This window comes from Microchirus variegatus (genome assembly GCF_963457635.1).
Source record: "Microchirus variegatus genome assembly, chromosome: 20".
Taxonomy (NCBI): domain Eukaryota; kingdom Metazoa; phylum Chordata; class Actinopteri; order Pleuronectiformes; family Soleidae; genus Microchirus; species Microchirus variegatus.
In genome coordinates this window covers 7,130,529-7,156,369 of record NC_139821.1, presented here as the reverse complement: position 1 = coordinate 7,156,369, position 25,841 = coordinate 7,130,529, and the positions used below count along the sequence as shown (strand labels likewise).

General features: G+C 40.3%; 2 protein-coding genes across 2 annotated transcripts in view; both read left to right on the top strand.

The window, feature by feature from the left end:
* Positions 1-6,233: 6,233 nt before the first annotated feature.
* On the top strand, positions 6,234-10,095 carry LOC310942065 (troponin I, slow skeletal muscle-like). The gene is made up of 8 exons (XM_083907341.1): positions 6,234-6,315; positions 7,005-7,027; positions 7,121-7,164; positions 7,663-7,704; positions 8,622-8,753; positions 8,830-8,919; positions 9,026-9,208; positions 9,718-10,095. The coding sequence occupies exons 3-8, from the start codon at positions 7,144-7,146 to the stop codon at positions 9,817-9,819; spliced, it is 570 nt and encodes a 189-aa protein (XP_083763467.1). The 5' UTR covers positions 6,234-6,315; positions 7,005-7,027; positions 7,121-7,143; the 3' UTR covers positions 9,820-10,095.
* Positions 10,096-18,843: 8,748 nt separating this feature from the next.
* iqsec3a (IQ motif and Sec7 domain ArfGEF 3a) overlaps positions 18,844-25,841 on the top strand; it is a gene marked incomplete at both ends in the record, with an annotated part of 88,237 nt that continues 81,239 nt past the window's right edge. The window contains one exon of the mRNA XM_083906915.1: positions 18,844-19,502. Coding sequence (XP_083763041.1) covers positions 18,844-19,502 — 659 coding nt within the window. The remainder of the gene's footprint in view (positions 19,503-25,841) is intronic.

Here is a 25,841-nt window from a genome sequence, read left to right as displayed (position 1 = left end):
TTCCCTCCCCCTCTACCACTTTCTCCTCCCGTCAACACCCTCCCCCCCTCCGGCGAGACAAAAGTGTCCCTCGTGTTGTAAAAGGCGAGTCCACTTCGCCAAACGGAGCCGGAGAAGCTGCGTGTGGAGCATCTCCTCCTCTGCAACACACACCGCAAAACACGCGCGGACACGCCCACTCCAGCCTACGTCATCTTCGGTGTGCTCAAAAGCGCTGTACCGCCTTTTAGGGGGCGGTCTGGTTTACGGACACGCCCACTGCAGCGACAAGTCAATAAGTCCGCCATAAGTGTCCGGGCAAAACAAGAGCTGAGGGTTTTCTAGTTCATGTAAAGTTATTCATTTGTGGCTACAAAGCTAATTCAACAAAAGGCTTAAGGCCAACAGTTGACATTAAAGGAATACTTCACCGATTTGCATAAAAATAAGCTTGTTTATTACTAGAATAGGGGTAGTATTTTTGAAAATGTGTGCTTCCCAACCTCAGTTTCCCCTGAGAAATATCTTCATTCTTTTTTGTCACGTGCCCACCAGTGACACTTGGTCCTGTTAGCGTAACTGTTAGCAAAGATGGTGTTTTTTTTGATTTGCATTTGTGTTTTGCACCTCAGGGCCACCATAAGACTAGATCCAGAACCAAAATCTCCATATTTAGAAGTGTCAAAGTTTCTGATTTGTGAAACGTTTGACATATTTGTGAAAATATCATTTTTTTTGACATATCACTGCTTTTACTGCATCTAGATTAGACCACATTAGACCAGGCCCAGATCAAAAACCTCTATACTTAGACTTGTCAAACCTGGACTGGATTGTCCTAGAAAGGTTGCAGATTTGTTAAAGATATTTTCAAAATAAAAGAGTTTGTTTCGATACGGAACCATAAATAGTTCATAATATAAAACGTATTTATGATGCAAAACAAATCTATTCATAAAAAAACCATACAGAAATAACTCATTACTTTGAAATGAAGTGCCATGCGGCCCACATTATTACATTTAATCTATGCATTTATTTATTCCTTCTTTCATTGCAAGTTATGATCCGAAAGATATTTTTGTTCCACAATAAAAGTTGATGAAAACAATCTTTCACTCGTCAATATTTCAAAGCAGTCTTTGTTAATAAGTCACATCATCAGACAGACATTTCTGTTTAAATCACAGAGAGGGACACGGTCATAATGGATCCATTGACGTTTGGACGTGGAGAACGTCGTCATGTGTCTTCCTGCAGCCACAGAGAGAGACAGTGTTGGAGTTTTCAAAACAACCTCGAGACATTAAAGTGGAACATGTTGGACACAGTCTGTATGGAAGTGCACGGACGTTCTCGCTCTGTGGGGGGTCGAGGGGGGTCGAACATGTGCAATTTACCCAGAATAGTGAGGCTTCGCCCGAGGTGGTTACAGTGTCCAGCCACACCCGACTGTGTTAATGTATTTAACTGTGTTTTTCTACTGACGAATCATCACACGATCTGTTTGCTCCACTGCTGCTGGTGCAAAATGAGTTTTGCACCAATTATTTTCCTTTTACTGCTTCATTTGTCATGTATTATGTTTTTTTGACCATGTGGACGATCATAATTGTTAAATTATTGAATAAATCAAAGAGAAATTTGAGTTGGAGGCACACTTTTGCTGATCACCTCCACCTATACGGTCATTTGATTGTTTGTTTCCCGACACTAAACCAAATTATACCAAAATTCAGTTGATGGATGATGCATTCATGGACATAGAAGATTTATTAAGGGGCATTTGTAGATCTTTGACCAGGATACTGTCGTTCAACCCACACATTTTGGAAAACAGGGGCTGAATTTCTACACAATTTAAAGGCTAAGAAAATCAATCAGCTCACTCTGCTCTTGCAGATGGTGGAAGTCGAAAGTTCTGCATCCACCTCGTGCTGACATATACAGGACTGTGAGGAGCTGCTGCCCCCTGCTGGAGTGAGTCTGTCGTGACAGAAAAAAAAGAAAAGTCACACTTATTTCACAACATTTTTCCAGCAGTTCTTTTTTCACTCAACATTTACTCACATTATGAAGTCTGTTGGCCTCAAAGTCAGACTTTACTGTCGCGACCTTTGAAACGTTCTCGAGTGTGTGAGCGACTGTGTGACTTCAATACTCATTTACATACAATGCACAACAATGTATTTGTAAAATGAGAATACAAGATATATATACGTATATATAAATATACATACACACATACATGCATATATATATATATACACACATATATACAGTATACATACATACATACATACATACATACACACACATATACATACATACATGTACATACATATATATATATATATATATATATATATATATATATATATATATATGTATATACATATATACACATATACAAACATACATATATATACATATATATACACACATATACATATATATATACACACATATATACATATACATACATACATATATATATAAATATATACACATATATACATATACATACATACATATATATATATATATATATACATGCATACATGTATATGTATATATATATATATATATATACACATACATACATATATACATACATGCATACATGTATATGTATATGTATATGTATATGTATATATATATATATATATACATATACACATACAGTATACATACATACACATATACATACTTACATACATACACACACATATACAAACATACATATATACACATATATACATACATACATATATATAAATATATACACATATATACATATACATACATACATACATACACATATACACATATATACACACATACATATATACATATAAACATACATACACATATATATATATATATATATATATATATATATATATATATATATATATATATATATATACATACATATTTATACGTATATATGTATATACATCAAGGAAATAATTAAAGCTAATTTAAGATTCAAGGGTAAACAGTTTGGATGCAGAATTAGGCTTGAATGTGTGTCCTACAAGGCTTTGTGTAAAGACAACGCACACACACACACATGCGCGTGCACACACACTCAAATAAATATAAATATGATGCCCCTTGTCCTTTAGACTGGAAACACAGCTGAGAAATGTGGGCCACTCTGGGCATCCACTGCTCCCAACTGGGAATCTTAAGGGCAGCATCAAGGTGAGAGCAGCGGGCACAGAGATGCCAGGGGGGCAGGCCAGTTGGCTGAAGTCGAGCGTCAGCTGCTTTCTGTGTCCGGCGTCCAAACATCCGTGCCACTCTGAGATCGGAGTGTGAGGAGAGGTCAGATTTAGAGCCTGTACCATTGTCAAATGAATTCACACAATGCTGATTTTCAGAGCTGTAACGATACTATTGGTCCGTAAAATGTCAGAAAACGTGATCAGTGTTTGTCAAACCTGGAAATAATTAGGTTTTTACATGTCTTGTTTTTGTCCACAAACCAAAATGATTCACTTTTAATGATTTCTTTATCATGTGGAGCAAAGAAACGAAGAAAATATTCACATTTAAGAAGCTGAAACAATCAGAAATGTTGTTTTAATCATGACAAAAAAGCTTGAAACCGATTAGTCGATTATAAAAATAGTTGACGATTCATTTAATAATCGAGTAATTGTTTCAGCTCTAGTGGATTTAAGTGAATTCTACTGCTGAAGAATAGGTTCTAAAAACCACTTTTACTGCACAGTGATCAGTGGACATATAAAGTATGAAATTCAGCGCTTCAACATATTATTACTTTAATAGATCCATCTATAAATGCAAGGAACGTCTGTCTAATCTCTATTGTTGTACAGTTACAGCTACAATGACATTAAAGTGTTTTATCGTATCCTATAATACATTAAAAGATAATAATAATAGAGACTAAACAGGGAAAGTCACCACGTGTCTGAGCTTGTTGGGTCACGACCGCGGGTCCAGATGAATAATACAGCGACAACTGACAAAACAAATAACACCTTCAACACGAGCAGGCGAGGACAGATTAAAACCCTGGGAAGATCAGCGTGTCTTGTGTCCTTTATCCCTTCAGCCTCAAAACAGTCATTTCAGCTGTTATTATTTAGGAGCAAATGAGGAAAACTATGGATTAGTAAACTGTGAAGGCCCAAAAAAAAGAAAAAAAAGGTTTTCTACAAGGTTTCCCCCCTCCTCCTGATAAAAAGCCCGACATGATTCTGTTTTCCCTTTTGACTCGTATACATGTGTCTGTGTGGAGACAGACGGGGGTTGGGTTGCATCGGAAATAGCGCTCCCACCTGCTGAGGATCACTGAAGAAAAAAAAAAAAAAGAAAAGATGACAGAACATTTGTTGTCCCCCGTGCGTCTTCCACCTTTTTTATTGCCGACTGTGGCCTCCTGTGCCGCCTTTCAGCTACTGTTCTGTTCCTGGTATAGAAGTCAACGCCGTCTGGGAATTGTTTGAAGGCATAAATAAGGCGTAAAGGGGAAGCGTGGCATTGCAAGATGGCGACCTCTGTTAAAGCAAGGCCCTTGACTAAAGTAAACATAAAAGAACATTTGACACAGGGGACCTTTAAATCCATGTAACTACTCGTCCTCCACAATATGAGAGTCCACATTCTTAAATTATGAGCTCCATAAGCAATATCTTACACCAAATGAATGAACTGGGACGAAATATAAAACTATAACTTCCTTCACCAAAGTCTTGCTTCCTCCTCAAATAAAGTCCCTGCAGCTGATGCTCTGTTTACCAAGAGAAAACATCTCAACACGTCAATCCATCAGAATGAAGAAGAAGAAACTCGATGCAGCGTCAGGGTTTAGGTGATTTGCCAGAAGTGCCACAGCTCAGGCTGAGATTAGCACCAAGGAGTTGTTGACTGCAGAGGCGAAAACACACAGACGTTGACTGTAGATGTCACGGGATAGAGATGTCAATAATTTGACATTAATCTAATCTCTCCAGAGTGAGAGTGGATCAGCTGGCTTTTCTCCTCCTCCTGCTTGACCTCTTACTCTGGGCCAGTGCATAATAAAAAGCAGTTATTTTATCATAATAAGTGTTTATTATGTCAAATGTCATAGAAGCAAATTATTGTTATTAAACCATAATTATCTCATGTATTGATAGTGTTGATCAATTCACTTTATGAGCCTGTAATGAGAGGATGATCTACTCTGAACTTAGACTTCAGGGGCTTTGGGTGATTGCTTACAGGTGACATGTGGGCAGTGGCTCCCTGGTGGACAGTGTAGGTACTGCAAGTAGGATATGAGAGGTCATAAAAAAAACCCACTTTTTTGTTTTGTAATTGAGATTCAAATATATATATATATATTTTTTGCAAATTAATACCTCAATCAGAGTTGTGATTTAATGTTTCGATGGAATTTAAAATGGTCGGCTTAGAAAAGTGGTAATTTTTGTTAATAATAATTCTTTCAACACTAGTTTTAAATGGAAAAAAACATGTGTATGAGCTTGTTTTGTTGCTGAGAAGTCAAAGTTAGCTTTATAGAAAGAGTGGAAATAAAGGAAATAACACAACACTACCGTCTCCATAGAAATTACATACAAATATATAACCATGACATTGAAAAATACTCAGGTACAGATGCACACAGTAGGCTCCATTTTTTACTCTCAATATAAAATAAAAGGGCCACATCCACTATTGAATAATAGAGTAAAATTTTACTTTCTTAGTATTAAAGTGTCACTAAAAAAGAGTTAAATACACTCCAGAATTAACCTTGATCCTAATCAGAATTAGTGTTAAAATGACTATGTTAGTGTCACTTTGTCAACTTTATGTAGTTCATACAGATTCCAGCAAAGTAGCACTTTTTACACTGTATTTTACAGGAATGTGAGAAACAGCCTCAGATTTGGACTCTTTTTCCCTCTGTTGTTGATGTTTGTACAAACAGGCCTTTTTTTAGTTCAACTCTGAATTGAAATCAAAGCCAACATTTGAGACTCACTATAAATTCTCTTATGAATCCAAAGGGGGCAACAACAACAACCAAATTATTTCACCCATCCAAGCGGAGTCCATACCATCAAGTTAATGCTCATTGACTCTCCCCATGGTGTTGTCACAGTGCAGGGCAGAGAGGAGGAGGAGGAGGAGGAGGAGGAGGAGGAGGAGGAGGAGGAGGAGGTGATATCTCATGCTTGGGCTCGAGCCAACACATTCTTTGGGAGCAGACACTTTATCTTGCGGCTCACACATAAAAAGCCGCTCATTGTCTCCGGCAGACGCTGTTTGACTCCGGACACCTCTGCACACTCTCATCCACAAACACAGGTAACTGCATTTTCTTTTTTTTTTTATTCACAATTACACTACCGTTCAAAAGTTTGGGGTCACTTAGAAATGTACTTATTTTTTGAAGGAAAATCCCTTTTTTTTTCAATGAATACAACATTAAATACCATACCACCAACCATAAATACACTTGTTAATGTGATAAACGACTATTCTAGCTGCAAACGTCTGGTTTTTAATATGTACATAGGCGTATAGAGGCCTATTTCCAGCAACCATCTCTCCAGTATTTCTCCACTGTATTTAATGGTTGTCTGTTAAAGTAGATGGATGTGAATGATGATGTTTCCAGGACTAATTGGTGATCAAAGTAATTGTTATTATAGACACTAAGGCACAGTTTTATAATATAATATAATATAATATAATATAATAAACTGCCAGAAGTGTCCAGATCTTGCCACTTGTCATGGATGTCATAGCTTTAATAGCAGAGCAGTTGAGCCCGTCATTAGTCACACTACTAAACAGTGAGATGATGCTGAATATAGCGACACAGGACATTGTCCCCCGTCGTATATTTTCCCTTTAATCCCCTTGTCAGAAGGATGCTGTAGCTATGATCGGCCTTCACAGGCTCACGTTACACTGTCGTTCTCTGGCGTGACTCATTATCCCCGAAACGGCACTAACACCAACACCAACCGCTGTTTCTCTCTCTGTTTCAGAAAATAAGTCACACACAGGAGGGGTAAGTTGACGACTGTCCTACAATCTTAACCAAATGTCACTGTCCTAGAGCAGAACGTTCCTCATTTTGCCCCCCAACTCTTTGCTCTTTCAGGAGGCCGCCACACGTTTGCAGCCATGAATCCCAGAGGGGAAAAGGTGAGCCGGTTATACTGCACTGTGTTAATCCTCCATGCATGTACAGGGAGAGGGGGGGGGGGGGGGGTGGCGACACACACTTTTGTCCTGCACACACACACATGGCATACAAGAAATGGCAGCGGTTATCTTTTCCAGAACTGTTATCAGCCTCCCCTCGAGAGCCTTCCCCTTGACTTCATCCTAATAATAAACCTATTATCTTCTCACATGGGGCTGCAAGAACAAGTGGTGTCCAGTTTGACGCACACACACACACACACACACTGCTCCTTACATACATACATACATTTATTACTCTATATGTACCGGACATAATGTGGACAGCTGGCAAAGGCCTGGATTCCTATAATAACTTTACAATGTTCAGTTTTGCCGTTCATGCTATTACGGCCGATTATAAACGGTAACATATGCATTTATTTACATAGAGTAATGATGTCAATGACTGTTTTCTGACTGAAATTTCCACAAATCTCCATTTTTTTCCCTCCACAGCCAAAGTCGAAGATCTCGGCTTCTCGCAAGCTCTCGCTCAAGGTGAGAGGCGACGTCGTGATTTCCACTTGTGTGTGAATTGTGAAACACTAAGAACGATATAAAAAGTTTTAAACTCACTCATTTAGAAGTTCAAAATGTACTACTATGACTGCAAACTGTACAAAGTACGTCTTTGCAGCCCATTATCTATCCTTTTGATGAACTATTTAAAACTTTATCCATTTATTGGCACTTTTACATCTCGTTTTTCCAGTTTCCTCCTGAAACCGACCAGGAAACAAGGTTATATTAAATAGCCACCAGGGGGCCACAACTCCACTGATCTACATTGGAACTAACTGTGGGAGAATGAAACCACCTTTGCCATTCAACTCTTGATTCACTGAAAAGTTAACCCTTTAACACCTAGTGTATCGCAGACGACGTCGGATTAGCGCAATTACGCGATGGTTTGTGCTAGCGTGGAAACGCATTTTTTTAAATGCAGTAAATTGTAAATAATTGCCAGATATTGAGAGTTATTCTGTAAAAATTGCCAAAAGCACTTAGTTACAGGACATTTTCTGGCCCTTTTATGGTTAAAATAAGCAAAAAACAGACATTTTGAGGCTTAGGTTCAAAGGACTCAGTCACTTCAAGTCTTCTCCTGTAGAACATGATGTCAACTTTGTAAACTCTGTTCCCATTCAGAGGAAAATAGACAACAAAGCACAGCATATACAGTATGAGTGGACAAAAGTGTGGTTGACAGCTGGTGTCACACAATAGGCTCAGTTCTGACGTTCCATTAACACATGTGGCTCTGGACAAAGCTTTGAAATGGGAGTTCAGATTCCTGTGGGAGCAACGTCACATTCTCTACGCTCACTTATAAACACGACTAATTCTAAACTTCTTTTTAAAAAACCCCCACATATATTGGCATAGCATCAAGTCATTTTGTTTGGTCCAATCAGATGCTTCTCCTGACGCGAGCCTGTGAGGATCTGGAGAGAGAGAATCAGGACAGGGAGGACGAGAAAGTGCGCTACCTAGAGGAAAAGATGCCTCCGTTGCAGCTGTCTGGACTGGCACTGGGCGATCTACAAGTGGGTCATTTAAAATGACTTATTTCATATTATATTTTGTGATATATTCTGTTTAAATCATGCTTCTTTCTCCCAGAATCTGTGCAAGCAGCTTCATGCAAAGATCGACGTGGTGGACGAGGAGCGATACGACTGTGAGCACAAAGTGGTCAAGCACAACAAAGATGTGAGTCACAGAGCACAAAATAAAATAAAATGTCTCGAGAACAAACTCTTTGATTTGTTGAACGAGAAAGAACGTCCGTTTTTTTATATACGTTTATATTTGTTAGATTCACGAGCTGAAGCTCAAGGTCCAGGACCTCGGCGGAAAGTTCAAAAAGCCCGCCCTGAGGAAGGTGAGGGTGTCTGCCGATGAGATGATGAGAGCTCTTCTGGGCTCCAAACACAAGGGCTCCATGGACCTGAGAGCTAACCTCAAGTCTGTGAAGAAGGAGGACGTCAAGCAGGACAAGGTATCGTAAGAAGTACCAAACCGACCAAATTATAAACTGTATATAAACCAGGATAGCATCCAAGGAGGTAGGATGGACTTCTCTCTTGATTCATAGCATCATTAACAACAGGAGTTAATTGCTAGTTTAATTGTTTATTCAATAGAACATGATGTTCAATCATTCATTAATTACATCTTCTACCACTTTATCCTCCACAAGGGTCACCAGGGGTTGTTGGGTCAATCCCAGCTGTCCGTGGACAGGTTGACCATCCATCACAGGGTCATACAGAGACAATACCATCCACTCTCTAACACCTACGGTCAATTTTAGTGTCCAATTTGCCTTAAATCCCCAAATCTGCATGTTTTTGGACTGTTTTTGTCCCATTTAGGACAAACATGAGTGATTGACAGCTCGTATCTTTCAATAATGTCGCAAGGAACAGCTGTAATTCAAGAACTGACCACATTGTGAATTTCAAGGCTGTGAATTTCCACTTTTTTGTTACTTCGCTTTAATTCCAGGTCAGCACAACCGAGGTGGGCGACTGGCGTAAGAACGTGGAGGCCATGTCTGGCATGGAGGGACGCAAGAAGATGTTCGACACGGGCGGCGCCGCGCAGTGAGACAACGGACACCAATGACGATCAAGTAAAAGCAGGAAAAGGATAGTTATGAATATGAAACGAGTAACGTAAACGCTAATCATTAACATGATGGTGGAAAAGCTTGGAATCCCCTCCCCCTTCACCTCTTCATCAGCTGTGTTTGTTTGCTAAGCAGCGACTCAAAGCACTTAACACGTACGATAACGACAATGATTTTTTGTTACCAAAGAGTATTTTCTTTGTTTTGCTATGACATCCATTAAAGTGTAAATGAATAAACACATTTGTTCCGTATCATCTGCACGACACTTTATTGTGTTTCATTATTTTTTTTTTACTGCCATCTGTTGGTGACAAAAGCAAAAAGGGAAGATACAGAGTTATGACAGTGTGGATGAACAGAACAGCTGCTATGAAATTCAATTCTCATCATGTTTTAATCACGCTTGTATGGGAGAGGAATTATAGATTTAAGGTGACCTCACTCAGACAAGTTTAATTTAAATACAATTAAAAGAGCACTCGTTTACTTTGGAGTCTTAGTGGGACAACTATAATATTATAAGCAGAGGTGGAAAGAGTACTGAAATATTCTACTCAGTAAAAGTATTACATTTTACTGAAGTACTAGTAAAAGTAAGGGAACACATATCTCACGTTAATTGTTTCTAATTAAAGGCAAACCTTGACAAACTAAAGTGCTGACGAAATAAAATATGTAAACATTCAGGGACCATAGTTAACACCAATTCACCTGTCCTCTTAATTCACCTGTCCTCGTCATTCACCTGTCCTCATCATTCACTTGTCCTCTTCATTCATTCACCTGTCCATTTACCTGTCCTCTTAATTCACCTGTTCTCTTCATTCACCAGTCCTCATCATTCACATGTCCCCATCATTCACCTGTCCTCATCATTCAGCTGTCCTCATCATTCACCTGTCCCTGTCATACATCTGTCCTCATCATTCACCTGTTCCCATCATTCACCTGTCCTCATCATTCACCTGCCCTCATCATTCACCTGTCCTCATCATTCACCTGTCCTCATCATTCACATGTCCCCATCATTCACCTGTCCTCATCATTCACCTGTCCTCATTATTCACCCGTCATCATTCGCCCGTCCTCATCGTTCACCTGTCCCCATCATTCACCTGTCCTCATCATTCACCTGTCCCTGTCATACACCTGTTCTCATCATTCACCTGTCCTCATCGTTCACCTGTCCCCATCATTCACCTGTCCTCATCATTCACCTGTCCCTGTCATACACCTGTTCTCATCATTCACCTGTCCTCATCGTTCACCTGTCCCCATCATTCACCTGTCCTCATCATTCACCTGTCCCTGTCATACACCTGTTCTCATCATTCACCTGTCCTCATCATTCACATGTCCTCATCATTCACCTGTCCTCACCTGTCTTTCTTATTCACCTGTCCTTTTGTCAATCAGTAATGGACGTGATTTAAAACAGTGCAGTAATTTCCAAAAAAACATAGTTACGTAAAAGTAAAATTACATATTTTTTAAAAATGTACACAAAAAATCTACTCAGTTACAGCATCGCGAGTAAATGTAATTCATTACTTTCCACCTCCTCTGATGATAAGCTATATTGAAGTTGTCTGTTGACAATAAATAACAGCAATAAATGCGATTTTTAATAGAATAATAAAACACCTCAGCGGAATGTTCCAAGTATTTTTAAACCACATTTTTATTGTCCTCCATCACTGTCAGCGTTGGGAAGCATAACTTAATCTGACTAGCACAGGGTTTTAGCCTTTAATGTTCTGCATGCATTCAGACTGTGGGCCATTGTTATTTGAAGTATGACAGTGACACCAACAATAGCCTCCAGATCCCTGAAAGTACACTTCAGTCGTTATATTGTCCGTGTTTACAGGCGGGGCTTTTAGACAGAGGAGTGTGTTTGAACAGCTGATGCACACATTGTTCCAGAGTGAAAAATGATCTTCTCTGATGATGAGTGTGACATTAAAAAAAAAATCCCTCTCATCTCAGGCTGTTCTGTCAATCCACACATGCATTTTGTGTTGAGTCACGCTGCAGACGTTTTTATTAACCTCCTTATTTTGTCCCTGCGCCAACTTCTCAGCGAGCCGGTAATGAAACGCACTCACACACATGCTGTGTCTTTAAATAGGTTTGGGATGAGAGAGAGTGACCGACCTTCACGTCACACAGAACAAATGTTCCAGATGTGTTGACACCGTGGGGCAGGAGGGGGGACGACAACACTTAAATCGAGTACAAAAGGTCAATCTGGCCCCAAAAAAACCCAACAACAAAACAGTGATGTGTCAGTAATTGTTCATAAACACTGGTCATACTTGTGCAGAGTGGTTAGTGCCACTTGGTGGCAGTCAACAATAATACATCCACTGGAACTGGAACACATACAGGTGACTATAAAAACAATATATATACTAGAAAATGCCTGATACATGTATTTATTTCAAAAACAACTCCTTATATGGACATGCTGTGGTGTGTGTGTGTGTTTATAGGTCACATATTCAGGCTTTAAAATTTATTTTCGTCTTCTTATGTGTTGTTGAGTCAAAGTTATGATTCTTTTAATGTCGCATTAGCAGCAATAATTGTGCAGAACTCACAAAATCAGACTGTTTTTCACTCAAGTGAAATTTGAACTGTGACTGTGCAACTTTAAAACAAAGTTGTGTACATACAGAATATGTTTTCTTGTTGTGCCACAATGTGCAAGTTAGGTCTATAAGAATAAATCGATTTAACATGCGTCGATCCTCATTACCCTTCATGTGCAAAAACCTGCGTTTGACCACCTGCGTAAATAATTAAAACAAGAGCTGCCTGTTTGTTTAATTCATGAAATGAAACCTCCAAAGTAAAGAAAAACAAGTTCTCTGAAGAAGATTAAGAACGTGTGTGTGAACAGAATTTCCCCCTTGTTGCTTCTACAATACGATATCGACACACATTTAGAAAATCACCCTCTTGTTCATTTACGCCGTAGCATTTCCACGTCTTATCACAGCGAGAAAAGATCAGCATCAGGGAGAGAAACAACAAGAAAAACAAAGGCCGTTTTCTCGAGGTGAGTCGATACACGAGGACGTTCACAACAAGACAAACAACTCAAAGGGCAGCAAACATGCAAATACTGAACACTTCTGGAGACAGATGCCCCACAACTGGTGAGCAGCAAACAGCCGCACAAACCAGAGGAAGTGAAGAGCTGCCACATGTATATATATTTATATATATATATGTATATGTGTGTGTTCTGGAGCTTAATGAGGCAACGAGGAACAGGTTGGACATCCAGGTGGAAACGATTTAGGCGAATGGTGAGGGAAACTGAGAGGGGAAAAGACAGTCGTCTGGTTCAAAAGTGTCTTTTTACCTAAATTCAACAAACTGACTTCATGCCTTGTTGTTCAGTTACAGTAAATGACAAACTCTGATGGAAGAGTGTTAGGGCCACATGTAAAAAAAATAAAACCAGACAGCATGAATTCTGAGAAAAAAAGTCAGAAGATTAAAGTCATAATACTGAGAAAAAAAGTCAGAATTCTGAGAGAAAAAGTCACAATTTTGAGAATAAAGTCTGAGATTAAAGTCATAACTCTAAGAAAAAAAAGTCAGAATTCTGAGATTAAAGTCTGAGATTGAAGTCAGAATTCTGAGGAAAAAAAGTGAGAATTCTGAGATTAAAGTCATAATTCTGAGAAAAAAGTGAGAATTCTGAGATTAAAGTCTGAGATTGAAATCTGAGATTAAAATGAGATTAAATTAATAGTTCTGAGAAAATGTCATAATTCAGAGAAAGAAAGCCATAGTTCAGAGAAAGAGAGTAACAATTCTGAGAGAAAAAGTCATAATTCTGAGATTGAAGTCATGATTCTGAGATTAAAGTCAGTATTCAGAGAAAAAAAGTTGTGATTCTGAGATTAAAGTCATAATTCTGAGAAAAAAAGTCAGTTTGAGATTAAAGTAAGATTTGTTTCTTATAATCTCAGAATTCATGCTGTTTTCTTTTTTCTTTCTTTGTTTTGTTTACATGTGGCCCTAATACTCTTCCATATAATAGTATAATAATAATAAAAACATATTCTGCCCAACAGAAGAAAGAACCAATGGTGATGTTTACCTGTGACCTGCTCTGACCCGTCTGTGTTCCTCTGATTTATTCGCGCCGCTGAACATGCTCGAGGGAATCCATCCATCACGGAGCCAAATGAGTCGTGAAAAGATATTAGAATATTGGCAGATTCTTAGCTGCAACTCATTAAATATTCACACGTCTTGTAATGGGCTGTTGGAGCTGCTCAGTGCTGCTGCTGGAGAACATTTTAAAAGCCCCAAAAAAATCACGGTGAGAGATTTTGTTTTGATACAATGAATTCACCTTACATGATGTCTCAAATAAGATATAAAGATTCTAAATATATGCAGCCTGTGTGCATCTTCACCCCAGTGCTGCACCATCCACATCCCCATCACATCTAATGGTTGAAGTGAATCTATTGTAGGTGCTCATGGCCTTGCTCTCTTCTCTTTATTGATCTGCTCTGAGCCAATAGGGAAGGAAAGGAGGGAGATGGGTATTGGTTTTGGAAACCAAAGCTGACCGAGGGTCAGCGAAATGCAACCATTAAAGATTCCTTTCCTTGAAGTGAGGATGGAGATATCAAAACTGAGACGAATAAAAAAATACATCCAAACAGATCTTGAAATAAACCTGATACTTTTTTTCCAGCTATTGTGAACACATCTGATCCAGACAATCTCCTGCAACACAGACCAGAAAATGCTTTTCTGAAAAGGCTTTATCTCAACTGCTGTTTTGAAGTCTTGTGATTTGTGATATGACCATTGTTGAGGCTCTGTAGCAGGGAATTCACGGACGTCACCTGCAAACAGGTACAAACATTACCACGTAGATAAATAACTACGGTGTCCACTCTTATGTGCCATGATTTATTGTCTATTTTTTTTTCCACATGAGCGCATTAGTACGGAGCCCCAGATATGACATGGGAAAAAAAACTGTACGAACAAAATAGTAATTTGTGGCCACGAAATAGGTAAAACGTGCACATGAAATACTAATTTGTGGCTACATAATACCAATTAGTTCCCACAAAATAGTTCAAACGTGTGCACATAATACTAATTTGTGGCCATGAAATAGGTCAAATGTGTGCATGAAATACTAATTTGAGGCAACAAAATACACATTTGTTCCCACAACAAAGGTAAAACTTGCGCAAGAAACACTAATTTGTGGCCACGAAATAGGTAAACGTGCAAATGAAATACTAATTTGTGTCCATGAAACACTAATTAGTTCCCACAAAATAGGCAAAATGTGCACACGAAATACTAATTTGTGGCTTAAGGGTTGAAACTGTAAAATGTATAGAAAACCTACAGAAATACTTAAAAAGGTCAAATCCTCTTTTGGCACAATGTTATTGGCCCATCAAAACACCCAAATCACCAATTCATACATCTAAAGTTCTGTCACAGAGCATATATATCTATCAAATGGGATTAACATCTGACCCATATTGGCCTTTTTTATACACACAGAACCCTTAGCTTTTTTTGCACATTGTATTAGAATGTCCATGCATTTCAGATTTATGGAAGAAGGCAATTAGTACTAGAGCAGTTTCCGATGCAACCTGCCGTAAAACTTCTGAACGATGATAAACACGTAACAATCTGGCTGGTCAGGTTTGACCGCAGCAAACGCCGGGAACCTCCCCCATGACATCTCTAAGACTGACTGGATTCAAAAGCTTCTTGGACAATGCTTCCCTGTCAACAGCAAGGATAAACAATGCTCAACCAAACACGACTGAATCTTACATCTCGAAATGGAATTGGAATGTTAATGAGAACATCCTGAAAGAGAAAAGTTGAGTTTTCCTCCTCCAGAAATCAAAACTGCCTCACTCTCCTGAGTGTTACTGATTGAAAGTAGAAGTTGAGAGTGGACCAGCCGTATTCCCTCTATCTATTGATGCTGAAATCTGACAGACAGAGATGGAGAGCACTGCTACGAACCCCCAAAAAGCAACATCCAGACAAAAGGAAAGCAGTCATGAGAAAGACCTTGAGGCACTTAACAGCATCTAAATATGTATTTGAAATGTTTCTTTTTCCCCCGATCTCCATTCTTTAGAACACTACACATTCGACTTGTATAATCCTTCATCTCCATACACGACTCATTGGTTATGGATGTCATTACTAGTCAAAAAAAAAAAGGAAATATTTGTCTTCTGTCGCTCACGATCGATGCCAAAGACGTCAGGCAAGTTCATACGTGCAGTTAAAAGTTAAAAGGACTTTTAGGAGTTTAATGACTTTACGATAAGAGCAGATGACACAGTGAAGCAATTAATGTCAGGTAGAGACGAATTGCTCGTGACGCTCCACTTCTTTTCTCTGCCAACGAGCGACGTCACTGACATTAAGAGCGTCTGATGGAGAGCCGCGCTTCAGCCAAGTGACACACGTGATTAGTATTTATTTACACAGCATGTTGGTGGGCTTTTTTTTTTTATTATCCCAACATGAAAGTCGAGAAAATGAAAAAAACATGTTTGTTCTGAAGGTCATCTGTTACTGCCATGATGTAGCAATCCATCAAACGGTTGTAATACTTATACTAATATGTCAGAGATGCTAGAGGAGAATCTAGATGATCACCAAGGTCGTTAGGATTCATCCTTTGGGGATCATGACTGTCTACAGTAGAGAGCCATAGTCTTAGGTGAAGCTGAACAGAAATTAAAAATACAACTTCACTGGCTGCAAAACGAACTTAGTTTCAAAACTAAAAACATTAACTTCACTAATTAGTATTACTATTGGTATTAAATTAGTATTTCATACGTACGTTTTACCTATTTCATGGGAACCAATTAGTATTTCATGGCCACAAATTAATATTTAGGTGCACAAAATAGGTAAAACGTGCACACGGAATACTAATTTGTGGCCACGAAATACCAATTAGTTACCATGAAATAGGTAAAACGTACGTATGAAATACTAATTTGTGGCCAATTTTTTTTTAATTAGTTCCCATGAAATAGGTAAAACATACCCACAAAATACTCGTTTGTGGCCATGAAATACTAGTTAGTTCCTACAAAATAGGTAAAATAAGCACTCCGAGTCTCGTCGTTGTTGTTTCAGATCAAGTGTGTGACCCTCTCTGATTCCACCTGCTCTGTGAGATAATTGGAGTTAAAGGTGATTTGCAAATGTTCCAGGTGGAGGGGAGAGAACGTCAATAAGATGCACTGTAAAAAGCTGAACCTTGCAGATGTCACCAAAGTCACCGCCTTGGCACCGTTTTTTTTTTTTTTCCATTTGTGCTGCAAAACTCATTTTTGGCTCCGTCCAGCCGTGTGTTGTTGCCGGTCGAGTGCACAAGCCGTTTCTCACTTCATGCAGCTTGTAAAGCAGCCATATGGAAGGAAGGTCCTGGCTGCTCCCACACTGGCTCGCTACTGTGGACACAATATTTCACTCCCACAAGGTCAGGTGATGTTTATTTTCTTCTTTTCTTTTCAGTCGTTTCTTTCAAAGTTTCAAAGGAGAATAATTCATTAAAAACTAGATTTATTTTTTTTACCCCCCTGAACAAACAGTATATCATTAGTGTCACTCTTTTTCTGGATGATTTAAGCAGACCAAATGTTGCTTCATTTGACTCTGACACTAATAGACAGCAATTTACTCGCATCCTTTGGATTTCCAAAAGAGACGGATCATGAATAAGCATCAGTTTTCCGTTTCAATCGTCCCGTCAGAGTACAAAAAAAAAGAAAAAAAGAAGCTCTGACGGACAAAGACGAGATTAATGAGGCCTGTTACGAACGCAAACGTCCAGAAAAGTCCAAGCACATGACAATGCAGAAACGAGAACGTGCACACGTGATGGATCAAACTGAAGGAACCAGAGGAGCTCGGCCAGATATCAGTGTATGAGGACACATTATCTGTACAAACCAAAAGCCCATTTCCTCTTCTTCTTGCTACGTCGTCACGTTATCTCTGCAGCTGTTGTCTTTTTTTGGAGACACAAAGGAATGTAGACCGAAAAAAGCTGCTTCCTTTGCTTGATCCAATTTAAAAAGAGTGATGCTCGTGCTCTCCTCACACAGTGGAGTTGAGGACGAGTGTAAACCTGGTTCCTCCTATAGCCTATAATGCGTCTGTATGTGAGAAACTTGCTTCAGCCTCTTCATTAGGTACAGTACACCAAGCTTTAACTGCTCATTACCACAAAAACAACCAATGAATAATGAATGCAAATCGGTGCCAGATGATTATCACAATATGGAACATGCATCATGCTCAAGGTTGGAGCACTTATAGACAAATTCATGCAACAGAAAACAACACCAGTCCCTTTATTAGGTTTTTTTTGTTTACATATGTGAAATATAACGTCCTAAAACATTGATTGGCAGCCGCACAAAGCAAATCCTGTTGGACATATAGAGAGAATAGTGCATGGAGCAGTGTGAATGTGATCATCTTTGTTTTTCCTTATTTTATATGCAATTCCGATTTGTTTTTATAGTTTTGCACGGTAGATTAGGGAAATTGAGCTTTCTCTCAGTCTTAAATAAAGGATGATGATGACGATGATGATGATGAAGAAATACGTGTTTGCTAATAAAGTGGCACGTGACTGGACTGTGGCGGCCGCGCAGCTCGTAAAAAAAGTGCATTTCTCGTGCGTGTTGACGTCACCCGCGTCCTCTGGAGGCCCCGCCCCCACACTGATGCTCTTGCATCAGCACCATTTCTGATACACACAGAGAGAGAGAGAGAGAGAGACTACCCAACCCCACCAGGACGTAGAGGCGTCAAACGGCCGTCAGAACATCCCCGGTTACGCACCGCTCATCCACCCCGTCGCCAGAGAGCCAGACGCAGCTGAAGGAGCACGGAGCTCAGTCGGGTACCTCGCTCAGTGTCACAAGCTACAGTCAGTGATGGAGAGCCTGCTGGATAATCCCATGAAAGCCGTTCTGTATCTGAAGGAGCTCACCACCATCGTCCAGAACCAGCAGAGCCTGATCCAGACGCAGCGCCAGCGCATCGACGAGCTCGAGCGGAAGGTGGAGGATCTGATCGGCGAGAACCGACTCTTGCGGGACCCCCACCACTACGTCCAGCAGCCCGCTCAGCAGCAGCAGCATCAACAACATCAACAACATCAGCAGCAGCAACAGCAACAGCAACAGCAGCATCACCACCATCACCACCCCGCAGCGACTCACCGCAGCGTCAGCCCGCAGGCGCCGGCCCACCTCCACCAGCACCCGGGGAGCAACAAGGCTGCGGCTCACTTCGGCCATCAGGCGCAGCATCAGCAGCATCATCAGCACCAGTATCATCATCAGCAGCATCAGCAGCATCAGAATCAGCAGCAGCAGCAGATTCCAGGTCTATCGGCCCACACTCCTCCCGCACCTTCCTCCCACCACCCGCAGCAGCTGCAGCTCGTCCCCACCTCTCCGCAGTCGCCCAAAACGAGCCAAACCAGCCCGGACTCCGCCGAGGAGGACAAGAGAAGCCCCTGCTGCAAGTCCTTGGTTCCGCAGGCTCCCACCACTCTGTGCCGCTCAGTTGGACTGGCCAGGAAAGCGGAGTGAGTAGCAAAAATACCCCCCAACAAACCCATTTAAAAAAAGACATGTACAGTAAATTATGACGAACATCCAGCTATAGTTTGCTGTATTTTTTTCCTTCTCACCTCCCTTTATTATATACACAGAATTACCCTTTAATAAAGAACCAAGACTTCATTGCCAGAGTCATAAAATGCACATAAAAACTTTATATAAAGGCAGTGACCCTGATGATCAAGTGCAGCGACTCTTTAACAAATGTCATGTGCGAGAAAACAATGAGATGTTTCGGGTCCTTGAGCCTCAAGGGCCTTGGAGGTGATGTGAGAGGCTGCTGTCACCTTAGTAACAGGTGAACACGTGAGGGAAATGAGCGATAAAATATTTTAAAAAATCTCTCTTTTAAAAAAAAAAAAGAGTCAAAGTGAACATTTATACAGCAGAGAGCGTCTGTGTCCTGCATGAATCCACATTATTTCTGATTTTCAGGGTCAGTCACGATAATTCCGGATAAAACGCGTTCTCTGACGAGCTGAAGGCTTAATTTTCTGACAGGTAATTCAAGCCCCCTGCTGTATTTTCCACATTATTCATTCGGTCGTTGCCCTCTTCAATCAATTGAATGCCTAATGGATATTGATTCTGAGGAACCATGGCTGGCATTTTAACAGCGGCGGTATATTAATTCTGCACCAAGGGAGACCGTCACTGGGATTAGACACTGGAGATTAAGTGTTTTTTTGGGGGGTGAAGTTTGGGTGAATAATATAGGGGACGACGTTCTGGTTGAGTTGTACTTTCTATGTTTGTCGATGGGAATAAGCTGAGTATTGTTTTCAGGCAACAGATGAGGCAGCAGTTTTCACAGGTGAGGCTTTACTTTACCACGTTTATTTGGGTCACCGGTGCATTTTTTTGCAGCCTCACGTGCATAATAATGACGCGTTATAGTGCGCTTTTGTCATAATTCATGTCCAGAACTGGGACATTGGTGCCGTTTAAAAGCAGATGTACTATATTATTGGTGACGTTGGTGCATTTATTCATGGACCCCTCCACAGCAGGGTAGGCTTTTGTGTTTTTCTCTCTCTATTAATGTTAATTAGGAACATTTGCACCAAGTATTCACCACCTACACACTTCCGCTTCCCTCGGTTCAGTCACTGAAGACAAGGTGAACGTGTCATCAGGGCTGCTGTCATTTATCTCCGGCCTTGAGCTTTACCTCACTGTCTTTCCTGGAGAATAAATCATCCCCATGTCACTGTTTTCCTGCACACTGCATCAGCAATTTATTTTTGCCTTTAAATAGAAAATAGAGCATTAAATCCACGTTTTTAAACAATGAAAACATACATGCATACGCTGCCACCAAGGTCACGCAAATTCCCTTCAGTGTCACACACACACACGTACAAACAAACACAATAACACACACACCCAATGCACCATGCCGAGCCCCCCATCTGTTCCATTTGGCTGTGTTTGCATTGTTGTTTCGTTAATCTACGCTGATCTATTGTGTCATTATAGACATAATTCGTGTAGGTGCAGGTCAGGAGACTAGAAATTACACACACACACACACACACACACACACACACAGATATTGTGTGTGAGTTTGCCTTCTGACAGATACTTATATACAGGATGATGAACAATGAAAGGGCGAGGAGAAAGAGACAGAGAGAGCATGCTGTATCCTTCTCTGTCTTTAATTTGAACGCAGTGATACGTGAAAGGCAGGACATGTGACGCACCAGCGTATCATTTCCAATTTGTGCATTGATCCTGGACAGACACAACGGTTGTAGTTTTTTATATTTTTGTTAACACTGAGCACGTCGCAGACGATGCAATTTGCATTACCGTAATACGCGACAGTTTGTGCTATCGGAAAAATGGTTTTCCGGTTATCTGAAAGCTGAGAAGTTGCACGTCAAAGTCAACATGTGGTTATTTACGGTAGCTTTACTCGCGCTGTTGCGGGAAGACGGCGAATCAGAGTCTTTGTCACCAGAGAGGAGAGAGTTGCAAAAACATCTGTACATAGTTCCAATTTTTTGGCCTTTTTTTGGACATTGAGACAAAAACTCAGACAAATGTTATTTTAAATATGTTTTACACTGTTCACATTTCAAATTTAACACACAAAATATGTGTATTTACAGTGTTTTTCTTCATTTTAAATTGTTAATTTACTATTTTAACATGAAGTAAATTGCAAATAACTGCCAGATATTGAAAGATATTCTGGAAAAATGGGTTTTTTGTTTTTGAGGCTTCGGTGTTAACAAGAACAAAACCACTGGAAACTACTCGTCTGTTTTTCCATATTCTTCCTGCACTTTGCTCGAATTATGAGCAGAAGATAGTTTTTTTCAATAAATAAGAGTAGAAGTGTGTTGCATTTTTGGAAATACACTAAGCTCTGATTCAATAAATCCCCTTATAACTACTGGGTTTTATAAACAGTCTTTTACTGTCAATCATCACTAAAGACGCTTTTTTATCAGATAGTCCAGGCAACTTTATTAACGATGATATGTCAGAATTTAATAAGTCAAAACTGGTTTAAACCCTATAGGAAATTATGAAATCTGTCGATATACAAATAAAGATATAGATTTTGCTCCTGAAAGTTCAAGAAACCATTTTATTGTTTGGTTGTAAACGTCTTTAAGGACAGAAAATGATTAAAAAATCCTTTGCAATAATGATATTTGATATTACAGTATGTAAAAATACGAGCAAATATGATTTAAAAAAAAAAGGGCACAATGTAATCTCTTAATTTCAATAATGTGAACTCTGTGTTAATTAAGGAAGTAACATCATGTCTAATGCTGTGATGCCAAATCATCTGCGTTTTCACTTGACAAAAAAAAAAAGGAGGCTGAAAATCCTCCACAAAGCTTCAAATAAAAAGAGTAAACGCCCGCTTTCTTACATCAGCCGGTTCTCATTTCCTACTGTGGCATATTTTTAAGGCAGGCTGTGTTACTCTGCTCCAAACAACAAGGGCGGTTGAAAAGTTTTCTCTTCCACTGCGTCGACTTCACAGAGTCTGAAGTGATTGTGTTACAGAGTCTGAGGAGGAACCTTCAGAGGCCTGTGTGATCTGAGGGAAACCCTCAGCCATCGTCCTCCTCCTCCTCCTCCTCTTCCTTCCATCTCTGCCTCCCACTCAGCTTCTTATTCTCTTTTTCCCTCATCTTTGAGAAATTCACAGCCCACAAATGATACAGCTTTTTCCACCTGCCTCATTACTCCTTCCCTTTTTGTCTTTATCTTCTCCTTAGTCATAGTGTGGTAAGAATATTTTACCACATTATTTCGAATTCAAATTCCACCTTCCATCTAATCAATGTAATAGTGTAGTAACGGCGTTCGAGCTAGCGCATGGTAGCGTAGCGGCCCTTTACGCTGTGATTTGTGACCGACACGCACGGTATTTTGACTGTAAAACTACCCCCCAAGTTTTCCCGTATTGACATCGGAATTCCGATTTGATAACAAGAATTAGCACAACATTAGCAGCACGTAACATCTCCTACGCTAAGTTTCCCCCACAAGCTAGCAGAACAAAGGCGTAAATGTCAATCACTACATAGCAACTGCCTAGCCCAGCTAATCATGATGTTAGCTTAAATGTGTTTTTTCTACTTAAAAATCACTTGGTCTCATTCTTGAGGCTAATATTTGGCAGATTATACCTCACCTAATCCTTTTTTGCTTGTTTGAATAACTTAAAATATGTCAGTACAACTCATTAAATGCTAATTTGCACTTGCGTAAAAGTGACTGCACCGCCTACAGTGTGAGATAGGTTTTTATTTTGCCTCAAAATCACTTGGGTTTGATTCATGAGGCTAATATTTGGCAGATTATACCACAGCCATTCCTTTTTATGTGTTGGAAACTTTAAAAATGTCAGTACAACTCATTTGCACCCGATTAGTGTAGGAATAAGAAGGTATTATCCGAGTAAATATGAGTATATATCACTAAAATGTGATATTTAATGGCAGGGGTGGCTGTACTAAGTCGTTGAAGTTCCTTAACAATATGGAAATATTCTTAACACTGTGGTTTCCCGTTGTATTTGTGAAATATGCGGTTTAACAGGGATTCAAACCAGTGACCTTGCTGCTGTGAGGCAAGCCACTGCACCACCATGTGACCCACAGAGAAAACTGCATGTTGTCGCAGCGTAGAACACTGTTTCTGAGAATATTTTTTTTAAATAGATCTAAAAATAACAGAATCCCAGTATTTATATATATATATGTGTATCACCATGCCAGATTTGGGATGTATAATGTATGGGCAGATTGTTGCCAGCAGCCCTGATGCGTACAGTATATCCACCTCTGCAGTCTGGATCAGTATTCAGTGCCATCCTCGCTAAACCATCAGGCTCTCTCCACTCTTTAAATCTACTGCTGGCTGCAGCTGCAGCCCTCAGTCCACCCTGTCCTTGGCTTCGATGTGCTAAAATGAGAATGTGAGAAGGCTGGACTGTGAGGAGTTGGCAGTAAGCGTAGGTGAAGTGGAGAGTGCTCGAGGTGCAGGCGTTGTCTGATGGCCAGCAATCCCAGGACGGTCATAGGTGCTTAATGCGTCTTATTCTGCCCTCGTATGCACCATCACTGCCATTTTACACGCAAAACACGCATTGTTGCTAACGTGTCACATGACGACAGATTTTCTGCATTTGAATTTGTTGCAAGTTCAATATTGAATGAATTAATGATATTTTATTTTCTTACAAAGCAAAACTAGACAGTACTGGATTATATTACCGTATACGCTCAACGCCTCCCCCTTCCTCTTCTCTATATCTTGGAAATAGTAGTTCTGCTTCCTTTGATTTCATTATCCACAGAAATGAAACACATCTGCTCTTCAAATTAATATGGACAGGGTATTCTTTGTTTCTTTAGATTATATTATACCCATATTCTGATTCTCTGCTTTGTACGACTATTTGAGCAGTAAACGGAACCAAATCCGTAAACGCAGGACAGCTGGTCTTCAGAAATAGTATGTTTGTGTTTTCTCGATACACAACATGATTGGAGCACACATAATGGTTGCAAAGTTGTTTTCCGGCATACCTCCACACATGCAGCAAGTCAAATACGGCAACACAAGTGAGCAACACAGAATGTCCAACACTCTTTGTTCCAGAACATGTCTCGCTTTACCCAACACAGCAGAGGCTGTGCTTCCCACCAGAGATCGCCACTAAGAACCCCAGACCAGAACTTGTGATCTGGTCCTCCACAAGGAGGAGGAGGCCTACGGACGAAAGAGCTTTAAGTATGCCGAGCTGGCAGCTGATGCTCAGCAACGTGGCTGGAAAACCAAGGTTTGCTCAGTGGAAGTCGGCTGCAGAGGCTTTGTGGGACAAACAACTACCAGGCTGCTGAAGGGCTTGGGAATTCAAGGCCAAGCCCAACGCCAAGCCATCAAAGCCCTCTCAAAACACAGCTGAACAGGCAAGACGATGGCTCTGGGTGAAGAGGAGAGAAGCCACCTGGGCCCCAGAATAGCATCTGTGGCACAGAAGAGCTAAGAGCTGACACATCTGGGACGCCAGGTGTTGCCGATGAGCCCTCTGGAGGTGTCGTGGGAAGAAGGAGATGGAGGTTGCCCAGTGAGGCCCTCAACCCTTCTGTCCCCATAAACAGTAACATGGCTCCTACCCAGAAACCCTTCAGATGCCTGCTGCAACCCACCTCACAACTCAGGAGTGAAAATCACAAAGGGATTGTATGACCTAGTCCTAAAACTTGCCTTATTAGCCTTTTGTCTCCATGTGTCCCTATGATGGACTTGTCCAGGGTGTACCCCGCCTTTGGCCCCATGTCAGCTGGGAATGGCATTGACCTCGGCTGCCACCCAGTGGCCTTTCTTCTATACTGCATCTAAGATGATGTTTATGTTTCAAAACTACTGTCACGGCATTTGCTGCTATATATATTATCTGCATTGAAACACACGCTGTCACAATGTCAAATGTGCATAGAACAATCAAAAACAGAAGAATTGAGTCGCAGTCTTTGGGATTTGCCAACGGCATCGTTTCAAACTGCGATTTTTAATTTCAAAATGATAAATTGTTTAGCACTTCTGCTTCGGCAGTGACTCCTCCTTTTTTTCGCCCACCGTGTCCTCATTTTTCCTCCTGCACTGGCCTCAAATCAACCAGAATATACAGAATCTCCCCTGTTATGTCACCTCCCACCTGAGCTCTACTCCTTCAGGAACAAAGTGGGAGGAGGTCAGCACACGTTCACACACACACTCACACGTAGGCTGTAGCATATATTACGGCGTAGGCCTGCTGAGAG

Coding starts and splice junctions, on each gene's coding strand:
- LOC310942065 (XM_083907341.1), top strand. CDS start 7,144: ATGAATCCCAGAGGGGAAAAG. Junction 7,705..8,621: donor CTCGCAAGCTCTCGCTCAAG/GTGAGAGGCGAC, acceptor TGGTCCAATCAG/ATGCTTCTCCTGACGCGAGC. Junction 8,920..9,025: donor TGGTCAAGCACAACAAAGAT/GTGAGTCACAGA, acceptor TATATTTGTTAG/ATTCACGAGCTGAAGCTCAA.